At 38.0% G+C, this 15,025-nt stretch overlaps 1 protein-coding gene across 6 annotated transcripts in view; it reads left to right on the forward strand.

Annotated features, from left to right (window-relative positions):
* Positions 1-11,632: 11,632 nt before the first annotated feature.
* The window catches only part of CHRNA5 (cholinergic receptor nicotinic alpha 5 subunit), a gene marked incomplete at both ends in the record, with an annotated part of 40,208 nt that continues 36,815 nt past the window's right edge, over positions 11,633-15,025 (forward strand). For all 6 annotated transcript variants that reach the window (XM_081288820.1, XM_081288823.1, XM_081288821.1 and 3 more), the window contains one exon: positions 11,633-11,738. In XM_081288820.1, coding sequence (XP_081144946.1) covers positions 11,633-11,738 — 106 coding nt within the window. The remainder of the gene's footprint in view (positions 11,739-15,025) is intronic.

Consider the following 15,025-nt stretch of genomic DNA (forward strand, 5'->3'; position numbering starts at 1 on the left):
AAAGATGACTCGCAGCTTGACTTCAGACTAGTTATAATCTGATCTAAAAAAGCATTAGGTAAACTTGATGAACTACATTTCCTAATGTCTATTATTGTTATAACCTAAACGTAGGGAAGAACTCTGTAAACGATGTTGCATGTTACACATTGGGGTAAAACCATGTTGAAAGCTTACCCCTCCATTTTCTTCCAGATTTTGTTCATTTGTATTTTTTTCCATAAAATTGTTTTTTAAGTTATTGATAGGCATTTATTTATTTATTAGTGGTGCTGAGAATCGAACCCAGCGCCTCACACATGCCAGGCAAGTGCACTACCACTGAGCCACAGTCCCAGCCCTCATTTGTATTCTTGTATTCACTGTTCATCTCCTTCACCCAATTTTCTATCACAGTATTTATTCAGCTTTTTCAAAATTAATTTATGAGTTCTTTTAAGGATAGCTCTTTGTCATCTATGTTACAAATGTTTTCCCATATTAGCATTTTTATTTTTATTTTGATGCTGATATAATGAAGTTTTTTTTTTTCCCCCCAGTACTGAGGACTGAACCTAAGGCCTGTGCATGCTAGGCAAGTATTCTACCATTAAACTGCATCTCTAGACCTTTGTATTTTATTTTGAGACAGGACCTCACTGAGTTTTCAGGCTGAACTTGAACTTGTGATCCTCCTGCCTCAGACTCCCAAGTAGATGGAATTAGAAGAGTATACACTGTGCCCAACTGTTCATTTTTTTAAAGGCAATGTTTAAATTAATCACACAGCTTTAATTCTGTTCTTCAGAATACTTGGAAATTATTTATTCTTGAATGAATTCAAAATTACATGAAATAAGACATTTACCTTTCTTGTTTTCTTTCTGTTTCCCCCCATGCAGTGCTGGAAATCAAGCCTTGCACACATAAGGCAAACACACTACCACTGAGCTACATCCCCATCCCCAATTTTTATTATTTTGATAACAGTTTCACTGAGATATAATTCACATACCACATAATTCATCCATATAAAGTGTGCATTTCAATTACTTTTGGTATATTCACCAATTTTCCTCACCACAAAAAGAAATACAGTATCCCTTTTTCTTCACCTCCATGTTCCTGGGCAACTACTAGTCTGTTTTCTATAGATTTGTCTATTCTGAACATTTTATATAAATGAGGTGGTATAATGTTTGAAATGTGACTGGTATAGTTCACTTATTATGATATTTTCAAGGTTCATTCTTCTTGTAGCCTGTATCAGTAATTCATTTGTTTGTTTACCAGAAAAATAATAGCACAGATACGTTTTTTATTGCTGAATAATATTCTCTTATGATTTTGTTTGTCCATTTATCAGTTGATGGAACTTTGGGTTGTTTTCACTTTTGGATATTATCAATAATGCTGCTATAAACTAAGTCATCCATAAGTTTTTGTGTAGATATATGTTTATATGGAATATATATCAAATATGGAATTTTGGAATCATATCTCAGTTTATTTTTAATCTATCTGTACATCTAATATTCATACTAGTGATTATACAGATTTTAAAAAGTCTATGTTCTCCTATTTTTTCATAAGGGTCCAATAAAAATTGGAAATAGGTTGGTTCTTTAAGTAAGTACATATGATTTCCTTAGCTATCATTGAAATAGGTCTCACAGTTGGTGAGGATTTTCACTTCCTTTCATCTTGGCAGGAAGAATTTTTTCCTCTAAGTTCCCTTATACCTAACACTAGGAGAAGCCAAATGTTTGATTCATACCTCAGAGCCTTATATAATAATATTCTCTGAAAATTTCAGAATCATACAGAATGGGAGAATTCACGGTAACTTGCCTTCTAAGCCCTTAACAATCTAATAATTTACTTTTTCTGATTATAAAAGCAAGGCATGATCATTTTGGAAAATAAGAAATTATAAATTTAAAGCCACCCATGATACCATATTTTAGTGCAAAATTATCACAGATTTTATGCCATATACATATATATGTATTTTTAAACAAAAAAGTGGGGTGCAACCATTATGTGAAGCTTCTTAAAAAGATTGTGCTGGTGGGCTGAAGATATAGCTCAGTTGGTAAAGTGCTTGCCTCATATGCATAAGGCCCTGGCTTCAATCCCCAGCATTATACACACACACACACACACACATACACACACACACACACACACACACACACAAAGATTGTGCTGGTATTACTTAAAAATCATTTATTCCTAACTTTTCTTTGGTACAAGTTTAGGATGCACAGAATACTCATGAATATACCACAATTATGCAGTGAAATATGGGTATCTTGCCTAGAGTTAACTTATCTTGCTGGCCCAATTTAGATGCTGAGTAAGTGTACTGATAACCTTCAGCAAATTATAGGCAAGCTATTTAAAAATACTCTTAAGGAATTTAAAATGTATTTTTCCTTCTCATTGCTTTTCTATTTTGCTGCTTTAAAAAGCTCTGTCTAGGGGCTGGGCATGTGGCTCAAGCGGTAGCGCGCTCGCCTGGCATGCGTGCGGCCGGGGTTCTGTCCTCAGCACCACATACAAAGATGCTGTGCCCGCCGAAAATTAAAAAATAAATATTAAAAAATTCTCTCTCTCTCTCTTTAAAAAAAAAAGCTCTGTCTATACTACAGAGCAGAAGTTATCATTTATCACACATAAACAGTATCAATATGTGCCTTATATGTTAAAGTTATTAGTACTCATTCTCACAACCTAGTAAACCAGGTATTTCAACTATAACACTCGTTTTTTAAGGGCCTACTATGTGTCAGTGATTTAGAGGTGATTTTTTTTATTACATAGTTGAGAAAACAAAGCTCAGACAAGATAAGTGACTTGGCACAAGCCACACAGCTCCCAGGACACCATTGTAATGTAAGCCACCACTCTCATCTCTTCACTAGACTTCTATGTATTCTTGCGTCCCTCTCTTCAATTGTTAGAGTGATCTCCTTAATACATAAATCAGAGGACATGAGCACATCTTAACCCTTTCACTGATTTCCCATCAGAGAATTGTACAAAATTTATTCTGAAGCTTAAACTTAAAGATCCCTCCCTTAGCCTCTTCCAAGGCCCTAGGAAGGACATAACAATGTATTTGAAGGTTCATATGCTTTTTTGTAAAAGTTGCAAAAGTAAACCTTTTGTGCCAGGAATGGTGGCACATTCTTGTAGCCTATCTACTTAGGAGGCTGAGGCAGGAAGATCTCTTGATCCCAGGAGTTTGAGCCTGGCCTGAGCAACATAGTGAGGTCATATCTCTTAAAAAAAAAAAAGATAATCTTTTAACTACAATTGATAAGTGCTACTGTCTATTTTCATAAAATATATTTATTCATGATAATTTTCATGCATAGATTACTGTTAACCATTCCAGGGTAGAAATGGCCGTCAGGATGTTTGCTGCCACTCATGTCACCTAGCATTGTAGCCAGGTGTAAGGCAGAAGTTGTGCCACCACAAGAACAATATCTTTTATGGTACCCATCATAAGAAATTTATGGATAATGGAAGAGAACAAGCCTTAAAATTTATGGAGGCATAGAAGCTAGTGTAGGAGAGTATGTGTCAGATACATTAAAGTTGTTAGTACTCATTCTCACAATTTTCTTCAGATGTGTAAAATTATAAACTGAGAACTCAGTTCTCAGCGATGCCAAAATAGTGAGGGTGGGGAAAGAATATACAGTATTTCAGGCCAATAATCAAACTATAATTTCCTAGGTATTGTGATGTCAACTTTAAAAAAAATTGTGATTCATTGAGCTCTACATAAATAGCCAATTTTCTATATGTATTGTTGTATGTTTTTGCTTAAACAGAACTACCCTCAACCTACTCCAAAAATATAATCTTCAGTATAAACCTGAATCAGCCCAGCCTTCCATTATCCGACTTACAGCTTTACCTTGTCCCACTCCTCCTGTCTTGTTGGTAATGGTTTGTACCTGATTCTTTTCTGCCTTCCTCAGACCAAACTCTTTTCTCCCATAGAGTCTTTGTTTAGAAGGGGGGGGGGGTACCAGGGATTGAACTCAGGGGCACTTGACCACTGAGCCACATCCCCAGCCCTTATTTTATATTTTATTTAGAGACAGGGTCTCTCACTGAGTTGCTTAGCACCTCTTTTTTTTTTTTTTTTTTTTTTTTTTAGAGAGAGAGAGTGAGAGAGGAGAGAGAGAGAGAGAGAATTTTTAATATTTATTTTTTTTTTAGTTCTCGGCGGACACAACATCTTTGTTGGTATGTGGTGCTGAGGATCTAACCCAGGCCGCATGCACGCCAGGCGAGCGCGCTACCGCTTGAGCCACATCCCCAGCCCAGCACCTCTCTTTTGCTGAGGCTGGCTTTGAACTTGCGATCCTCCTGCCTCAGCCCCCAAGCCATTGGGATTACAGGTAAGCACCACTGTACCCAGCTTCCCATAGGGTCTTTACCTGGGTCATCCCCTCTATCTGGAATGGTCTTCTCCTGAATTCTGCAGACCAGCCTTTCCTCCATCTCTGCTAACTCAGGTCACCTTGTCAGAAAGGCATTGTCTGACCACCTAATCTAAAATAGAATCACTACCCCAATTCCATTACTTTCTATATATTTCCTTAATAGTTCCTATCAAATTCTGAAATTAGGCTGGTCGCAGTGGCATACACCTATAATCCTAGTGGTGTGGGAGGCTGAAATTGGAGGATGGCAAGTTCTAAAGCCAGTCTCAACAACTTAGAGAGGTGCTAAGCAATGAGAGCCTATCTTTTAAATAAAACACACACAAAAAAGGCTGGGGATGTGGCACAGTGGTTAAGTGAAGTACCCCTGGGTTCAGTCCCTGGTACAAGAAAAAATCTGAAATTATCTTTTAAAAAAATACTTATTAGTTGTCAATGGATCTTTATTTTATTTATTGATATGTGGTGCTGAGAATCAAACCCAGTGTCTCACACATACTAGGCAAGCACTCTACCACTAAGCTACAACCCCAGCCACTGAAAGTATCTTGTTTGTTTGTTGTTGTCTGCCTTCCTCCTCTAGGTAGTAAATTCTATGAAGATGTGGACATTTTTTGTCTTGTTCACTGCATCATCTCTAGAATTTGGCACATAGTTGATCCTTAAATACTTATTGAATAATGAATAGCTTTGAGGTCTCAAATTCAGGTTTGTTGGACACTACAGACCAAAGACTGTACCTTTCCCAATATGCCAAGAACTTTCTCTATTTCCCAAACTATTATTCCACAGAGTATAGAAAGATCACATGTGTATTAGAAACACAAGCGATTTCAACTCTGCTTCACCAATAACTGAGAAGAACAGGTACCACCCACCAATGATCAAAATATCCTTCTCCTAATCCCAGCCCCTAGGGAGGCCTTGAATCATAAATTCAAGGACAGCCTTGGAAATTTAGTGAGACCCTGTCTCAAAATAAAATAAAATACAAAATAAAAGACTGGGGATTAGAGCTTAGTGGCAGAGCATTCCTGGATTCAATTCCCAGTATTAAAAAAAAAAAAAAAAAAAAGAATCCTGCCATGTACAATTCCAGCAGCTCCAGAAACTGAGGCAGAAGGAGCATGAGTTCAAGGTCAACCTCAGCAATTTAGTGAGGCCCTAAGCAACTCAGTGAGACCCCATCTCTAAATAAAATATTTAAAAAAGGGCTGGAGATGTGGTTCACTTGTTAAGTGCCCCTGGGTTCAATCCCTGGTATAAAAAAAAAATCCTTCTCCATACAGGTGAATTAAAGAATTTCTCAGTTTTCAAAATATGGGAAACAACTCACATTGATCAGGCATCTCATAGAAGAATCAAAGAAAGATTATATCTTATGTGAGACAGCTATAGAACTTGGAATTAGCAAATGATTTCCAATTTTAAGAGGTTTGAATCAAGTGGCTTAGAATTAGATTAAAGATAATCACTTCTCTGGAACAGTCAATGCCATACATTACTCTGACCTTCCTAGTGAGTTTTTTTTTTTTTTTTTGTACTGCTAAGAGATTGCTCATCTTGTTTTTAATCCATATAGAAATACTGATGTCAATTAGTCCTCCATGGGAAATGAAGCTAGATGAGAAAGTAAACCCTTGTTAAATAAGTTAGAGAAGTGGATAATTAGAGCAGAGATTCCAAACCATTTCAGAGAGGCAGCTCCATTTTGGTTTTATTTATTCTCATCACTTCCCTAAAAGTGTTATTAATATGGTAGTTTACAAATTACACATGGGAATAAAATTTTGATTGTGTAATACTCTTGAAAATCAGAATTTCATAATAGCCCTTAATTGAAATAGAAACAATCCTTAAACAATTGAATTGGCAATCAAGGAATTAAATTCTAAGATGGTGGTTCTGTAGCACGAAGACCTGCACTATTTGTGGTCTCTACCTGCAGTATAATTTGTACTTTGGACTTCTTTTGGTATATGAAGTGGTGTCTACAAATACCTCTCATATCCAGAATATATCTGAGGGAGATATATATTTGGTAAGAATACTTATATTCTGTCTTTGCACAGAATTGAATATTTATAATTGTATCTTATAGACATTAAAATAAAGGCCTAAACATATTCCTAATAAGTTGTCTTTATTAAGTATATGAATGTTGAGCTTTGCTCATATATGCATGTGCTTCATAAAAACATTGTAGTCAGCAATGGACTGCATATATGATGGTGATCCTATTGCTTAGTCTTAATATATAATATAATATATATTAATATTAATATTAAATATTAATTATATTAATATTATTTTATAGTATTATATATTAATATTAATATAGCTGTCTTAGTTTGTGTAAGTATCAATCCTCTATGATCTTCACACAAGGAGGAAACCATCTAATGGCATACTTCTCATCACATACTTATTAAGTGATGCATGACTGTAATTGCAAATCCACGGAAGGGCTTTATCTACACAAATCTGGATTTGGCAAAAAAGGAAAACAATTTTCACAATGTGATTCCTCACTCCCAGATTTAAAAACTTGTAACATTAGAGGACATGGGGGTTTGTATCACACTTTTCTAAGGTGGAAATAATATCTTTATTTTTAATAATTGCTGATATTTGTCCAAGATATATTATAATTTACTGTACAGTAGCTGAACTGTCATTTCTTTGTTAACTTTTGTTTTTTAAAGATTTCAATTTTTTTCTTTTCTGGTTCTGAGGGTTGAACCCAAGACCTCATGCATGTTAGGCAAGCACTAAAAGCCACATCCCCAGCCCTCACTTTTGTGATCTATTGGTAATCAAGTCTGTGACATTGTGGTATGCAAACTATTATTAAATTTTATTGGGATAGCTGAGTTTTGAATGTGTTAATGTTTTTGTGATATTTGATTTTATGCAGTATTTAGTTATTACAATCTAATAAAATATTGTAACAATTTTCTTTCTTAAAGCTCTCTATGTAAAATATATATCTGAATTTTTATATATTTTTTTGTGGTATTTTTTTTATTGGTTGTTCACAACATTACAAAGCTCTTGACATATCATATTTCATACATTAGATTCAAGTGGGTTATGAACTCCCAATTTTACCCCAAATGCAGATTGCAGAATCACGTCGGTTACACATCCACAATTTTACATAATGCCCTATTAGTGATTGTTGTATTCTGCTACCTTTCCTATCCCCTACTATCCCCCCTCCCCTCCCCTCCCATCTTCTCTCTCTACCCCATCTACTGTAATTCATTTCTCTCCTTGTTTATTTTCCCATTCCCCTCACAACCTCTTATATGTAATTTTGTATAGCAATGAGGGTCTCCCTTCATTTTCATGCAATTTCCCTTTTCTCTCCCTTTCCCTCCCATCTCATGTCTCTGTTTAATCTTTTCTTCCTGCTCTTCCTCCCTACTCTGTTCATAGTTGCTCTCATTATATCAAAGAAGACATTTGGTATTTGTTTTTTTAGGGATTGGCTAGCTTCACTAAGCATAATCTGCTCTAGTGCCATCCATTTCCCTGCAAATTCCATGATTTTGTCATTTTTTAGTGCTGCGTAATATTCCATGGTGTATAAATGCCACATTTTTTTATCCATTCGTCTATTGAAGGGCATCTGATCCTACGGAGGTAAATGAATTTTTATATTTTGATTGTAGCCATTGAAATAGCCCTTGAAAGGGACTTATTCATTTTATATAATTTATTTTGAAGTATTGAATTTTAATATCCTATCAATACTTGATTTTTTTTCCAACCTATAAAAATGTTTTCAATTTTGTCACTAAAGTTGACAGCATCCATTTTTATCTTTAATTAACTTTCAGTTTTGGCTTTCATCTTAAAAGACTCAGCAGAATGTATCACCAATCCATGATGGAAGTGATGAATGGAAGATTTGGAGAAGCTGCCTAGCTCTGAATTTAGCTCAGTTGACCCCATTATAAAAAAGAAAAGCCAGCAGCAACATCTATATACAAGGCGATTCATTAGGCCATACCACTTGCAGATGACAATGTTTATTTTTGATTCCTGCTATTTTTTTTGACCCAATAATTCCCCTTCCATGCACTCTCTTTGAACTCCAAAGCACCAATTGCCCTTTGTTTAGGGCTTTTGTAGGTGGGAAAACACATCAGAGAATAATTGTCGCACAAATAATAATAATAGCTACCATGCATTAAACTCTTGGGCACTGTGCAAACTTTGTGTACAAACTGTATCTCCTGCCAGGCAGGTTATAAGTCACCGTTTTAAAGATGAGGAATAAGAGAGACTAAGTTTAGTTTAGCAAATGGTGAGATCTTTGAAGTCAGGTCACCTGGGTTTGAATCTATACTCACCACTTTCTAGTTCACTAGTCTGAGGTCTTGGGCAAACTAGTTAACATGCAGTTATTCTCCCAACAAACATTTTGAGCAGCTGGCATGTGCTCAATATACTGAGCATACACCCTCGAATAAAACAGGCACAGCTGCTGCCTATCTGGAGCTAGTTATCTATGGGGGGAATCAGACACCTAACACACTAAAAGAATAGAATTACAAATTATGACAAATATGGTGACAGGAAGGAATAGGCAGTGATAGAGGGAATGAGGGTCCACCTTAGATAGATTGGTTTGTCTCTCAAGACATAACAGGTAGCGCTGAAACAGGAGTAGGAATTAGGCAAAGCAGGGAGGAGGAGGATGGGGGAGAATAGCTCAGGCAGAGGGAACAGTGGAGGTGAAAGACCCTTGGGCAGGACTGCAGAACTCAAGGGGCTGGAATAGCTAGAATTTAGTGTGCAAAAGGGAAGGAGCAGTGATATGGGACTGTGGAATTCGCAAAAAGCAGAGTCTGAATGGAAGAGGAGGGAATTGCCAGGAGAATTGAAAAGGAGTTGACCAAAACAAAACAAACTAAAATGAAATAAAAGTTCCTCTCTAGTACTATTGCTTGAGATTAAATGAGCTGAGCTAGTATATTAAAAAGTGCTACACTTATTACATTCCCCATTACTTAGTGGGATTAATGATAATTATTAAATTGGACTTTCTGTGGCAAAGTACTGACTGGCTAGTGTATGATAAAATTGAATAAAATAGACCATAGGCTGTGGAGCTCATTATCTAGTAGAGGACATAAGATATAAAAGACATATACAAAAAGAAGACAAGTGGTATTTGAAATGGGCCTTGAAGGGGTGGGTTTGGATGTTCAAAGAAGGGGAAGAGAGCAGGCTGAGTGAAGATAGGAAAGGGTAGTAAAAATGTCACATTCTAGGGAGAGATCAGTATAAACTATGTTTAAGAGTTCAGACTTGGGCTGGGAATGTAGCTCAGTACTAAACTTGCCTGATATGCATGAGGGTTCCATCTCCAACACCTAAATAAATAAATAAATAAAATCCACAATCTTCAGAGAAAAATATGATGTGTGGGATGCAGGTGCATTATATAAACTGTATGACAGTTCATTTGGTTAAAGCTCAGAAAGTTGGTAGGCAGACGTTCCTTCAGGGGAACTTTGTGGGAGTCAGCTGCAACATGGTCATTTGCATGGTCATTTGATCAACCAGTGTTTCCTAGCAGTGTGAAGATGCCTGTTACCAGAGTCAGATGCAGCCACCACTTCCAGCAACCACAAGTAATTGGCATGTCCCAGCGGGGAAAACACATCCAAGATGCATACATTATATTCTGTGATTATGTGCCACAAATTTAAAGTGCCCAAGAAATTATACACTATGCCTTTTACTTTAAAACAATAACAACAACTAATAGTGCTTTTCACAGGTTATATAGATAGCTTTTTCTCATGGTTATTGATACCACACGCTGGGTAGGTAATGGAATTCCAATTATGCTTGTTGGCTGAGTTAACAACCATTGAATTCTACTTTTGCCACAGAGAGGAGCTGTGACCTTCAGCAGTTATTTACCTTTTCTCTTTCAAATCCCTTAGCTGTAAAAGAAGAATACACTTTGAAATCATCCAAACGCTATTTGAATGAATTGCATAAGTGTATATAAGCCCCATGTATTATTCAGAGAAAAATATAAAATTGCAGTCAAGAGACATTAAATACTGTCTTTCATTCCTGTGCAGAAGTGTAATTAATGACTAACCTGGTTATCATCATATGTATCCTTTTTTCTGGGCGTCCTTTAAGTCCTGCTTCAACAAACTGGCTTGGTTGGATATTGTTTCCATTTCCTGGTTATACTTAGACTTAGGGGGAAAAAAGTCTTAACTGAATCTTGCGGTTGAGAATTCTTTAAAACCAGGTTTCGGTTTTAACAGATTTACAGAATCTGAAGCTTGGAGTGAAATTTCTACTCTTTAGAGGTGTCAGCTCCATAATTTTCTGTGAAAAGTCAGTGGCTCGCTCTGCCACTGAAGTTTAAAGATAATTCACCTGAATCCCTTCAACCAAATGAAGCTTTCTAATCAATTATGAACGGAAGGAATGAGATACAGTATAAGGTCTACAGGGATTTGAGACGCTAATCCAGCAGTCAGCATCAATCGCCATCAGAGTTGCTAAGAATCTGTGGCAGATGAAGTCACCGATATTTACAAGTGTTAATTGATGGCAACACGAAAGGAATTGCCTATGTTTGAAGCAATTGCGTCTTCTTTTCACGGATGGTATAAATGAGTGTCAGAGCTGTTGTGGCAGCTGTCCTTTTGAATTATCTAGTTTATCCACGTCATTTTAAGGACAAACAGGCCCAGAAAAGGAGGGTAACTTGCCCAGGGGTCGCCTTGCTTGTCCAGAGCATAGGTCTCCTGATGGGGTCAGTTGGCGCCCACAAAAGCTACAGGAGGCAGATGGGGGTCCAACAGTCTGAAGTCTGGCCTGGGGACTGGGCCTGGACTATGAGGCCGGACCAGGTGTGGAAAAGGCGGAGCTAGGAGCAAATGGGGTTGGGTTGGAGGCGGGGCCTGGTGGATACTGGGCGGGACCTGGGCGGGGCTAAGCTCCCCAGAGCTCCTCCTGCGTGCCCCGCCCTCTCAAAGCCGCGAAGCTGAGGTGGGCTTCGCGGGTTGGAGCTGAGGAGCCCAGTGGCAGGTCAGCTGTGTCTTCCTCCCTCGTTCCGACCCCTCGCGCTCCAGGAGTCGGTGTTCTCTGCTCAGGGGTCGCTAGTCGCCTGCCGCATTCCCACACTGGGCCGGACGATGGCGGCGCGGGGGTCGGGGCCCCGCGCGCTCCGCCTTCTCCTCCTTGTTCAGCTGGTGGCTGGGCGCTGGGGTCCCGCCTGCGCGGGGCTCGGCGCGCCGGGAGGTGAGTGTGGACGGCGGCGCTTGCTCTCGGACGCCGGGAGCAGGGCGACGGGTGGCCTGGGCAGCCCGGCGCCGGTGCCCGGAGCGGCCAGGCGACCGCGCGCCGCGAAAACCGTGTTACCGGGACCGGGCATCTTTTTCTCCTGGGAATTTGAAGTGAGGTCTCAGATTTAATGTCCAGATCTGTTTAAACGCACAGAAAAGGCCATTTTTGTTGTTCCACGGGTTGTGTTATTGGAGACTGCAGGTCGGCTTAGTATACACTTCATACAACTTTTTAAATAGAAGATACCCTTGTTTTCCCGCAGGGCTTTCCCTTCGTGGTTTGTGGAGGTGTGGAGACCCTGGGTTTAATACTAGGGATTGAGACGGTAGCTTCCATTCTCTGCCCCCTTCTCCTCCACCCTTCCCGCAGCGTCTGAACTTGTTCACTTTTGCCAGGAGATGAAATGTGCTTGTTGTAGAATGTTAGCGGACTTCCCTGCGTTTGCTTCCTAGGCTCCTCATTAGCTCCTTTGGAGCATGACTTTTTTTTTTTTTTTTTTTTTTTTTTTTCACTCTGCTGCTTTTCAAGATATTTTGAACTGGAATCAAAACAATAAAAGAAAACGCTTAGTACTTCTTCAAATTTCAAGTGCTTTAGAGAGTTTTAGATCTAGTCCTCTCAGTAGCTTGAAGAAAAGTGGTATCATTAATGGAGCATCTATGGTGGGACCTAGACATAGAGGAGGTAAGAATCCTTTAAGCGAGACATGAGTGTAGAAATGAGCTATCTGCATTTCATTTTCTACAGTGAGTTTCTTAAATAGAGGAAACAGTATCAGAACCGTTTCTTGCCTTTCCTTCGTTGATTTTTTTAAACTGTTTTAGAATTTAGAAATTAGAAACTTTGAAAACTAGAATCACTTATTACAGGCTGCATTGCTTACTGTAGAATGAAGAGAAATATAGTGGAGGGTGATTTAAACAAAATTCTGTGCAGAGACAGTTACAGTTTAATGAGAAGAAAGGAGTGTGGTTTTGGAGGCAGACAAGCCTGGTTTCAAATTATAGCTCTGGTATATCCTGTCTTGGGACAAACTTCCCGAAGTTGCCTTCCTTCTTTGAAAAATGAGGCCAACGGTGTGGTGTACACCTGTAATCCCAGCCTCTTGGGAGGCTGAGGCAGGAGGAGTTCAAAGCCAGCCCCAGCAACTCCAGGAGGCCCTAAGAAACTTAGTGAGACTCTCTCTTTAAATAAAATATAAAGAGGGCTGAGGATGTGGCTCAGCGGTTAAGCACCCTTGGGTTCAATCCCTGGTACCAATAAACAAATATATAAAGAAATAAAATAAATAAGTACAAAAATGAGGATAATATGGCTTACCTCTGAGTCATATTCAGGATACACACATGCAGACACACAGGCCAGACACAGTGCTTGGCACTGTAGAAAATGGTACACTCCTTCTATTGAAGCTGGAACTTTTAAAGTTTTTTACCTTTTAATACAGAGGATTGAAGTTAAGCATTCAGTGGTGTAAACAGTTATCTCTGTTCATGAATGGTGTTTGGTGTTATAACCAGAGTTGATTACTTCCTTTTTTCTGCCCTCAGTCAATGAATACTTTTTTTTAAATAACCATCTCTTGTGTTACATCTATGTTTTCTTTTCTCTGTCCCACATGAGCTCTGAAAACTGTTATTGTTATGCTGTTTATCTTTATATCCTCAATGCCTAATTTATTACAGGAGACTAGTAAATGTTTGTGGAATGAATGAATAGAACAGTAATATCCCCCTGGATATTACCTTACTTTAGGGTGGGGAGTCATTAAAGATCCCCTCTTCCAGTTCTAAAATTCTAAGGTTCTGAATGCTCTTAGTAACTGAGCATCTTGAAAAAGGTAGTGACATTGAATAGATGGTATTATTGCACATTTGCTCGTAAATGTTAATGTGCTTTTGTGTACAGCTGCCTTTGAATGTGGAGTGGCTGAAAGAACTTCGTGAAGCCATGAGACCTGCTAACTGGCTGTTTTCCTTGGGCATATTACTTGACTTGCTGATTTATTTCACCTTCTTTAAAATGAAAGGATGGTAGTAGGTTTTTTTTATGTCCTTTCAACTGTAATTACTTTTATGTTTAAATTTTATTCTCATATTCATCTTTTATTCTTAATAATAACTCTTTCTTATGGTTTTCTGTGAGCCAGTCCCCAGGCAAAGAGAATGTCTAGTCAGGCACAGCTATACCTGTTTGGCTGATCGAAGGTCATGGAGCTGTGGAAAGTGGCCCAGAAGGCAATTTTGTCTCTATTAAAATATAATTTACTAGTACATTAAGATAACGAAAGTCTTTTAAACTGATCTGGCTGTGATTGGGATAGTGATTTATGGAAATCAGATTGTCATTACTCAGTTATATTTCGTATTCTTTTAAATGGTTGAAACTTTATTTTTAGTGTATGTAGTGGCTGAGTTCTTCATTCAAAGGAAAATAAAATAATTCATAGAAAATGAGAGCTATGAAAGATTTTTTTCTTATGTTGAGGTGCTTTCATTAACATTTTCAGAAGCTAACAAATACTCAGAGTGGCTGTTGGTTCTGCTTTTGTTATCTATTTGTATGGCCTTGGATACACTTCTCACATAGTTTAATTTGAAATTTAAAATTATTTTGGTTTTCACCAGGTGCAGTGGCAAGTGCCTGTAATCTCAGTGACTTGGGAGGCTGAGGCAGGAGGATAGAAAGTTCAAGGCCAGCTTCAGCAATTTAGCAAGGCTCTAAGGCGAGACCTTGTCTCAAAATAAAAATGGCTGGGGATGTAGCTCATTGGTAAAGCACCCCTGGGTTCAGTCTCTAGTACCAATAGATATATTATTTCCTAGCACTTATTAAATATGCTTTGTGAGCTAGACTGTGCCAATTGGAAGGTAGGGTCTTATTTGTGAATTTCCTGATATGCTACAGACGTACCCAAGTTTATTAAAGTAGACTATTAATAGAACTCTTGAGATTTTCAGTCAGTTGTCAAGAGTAGAGGGTTTTTTCCCCCCAACTATAATTACAAGTTAGATCTATCAAGTAATTTTTTATAATTAGAATATGGTTTTAGTACAGCAATTTCAGTTCAGAACCTTTTCTTCTAATAGCATTATTTTTTCTTCCTTAAGAGTCATATAACTTATAATTAGCAGTTGAGAACACTTGTTTGTAAAGCAATGTAAAAATATACTAATGAGTATTTGGTAAATCCCAGTAGACTTTTACCATTAGTATATTTGTGTGTTGTACAACTAAGTTAC

This window comes from Spermophilus citellus (assembly GCF_964194105.1).
Source record: "Spermophilus citellus genome assembly, chromosome: 4".
Classification (NCBI taxonomy): Eukaryota; Metazoa; Chordata; class Mammalia; order Rodentia; family Sciuridae; genus Spermophilus; species Spermophilus citellus.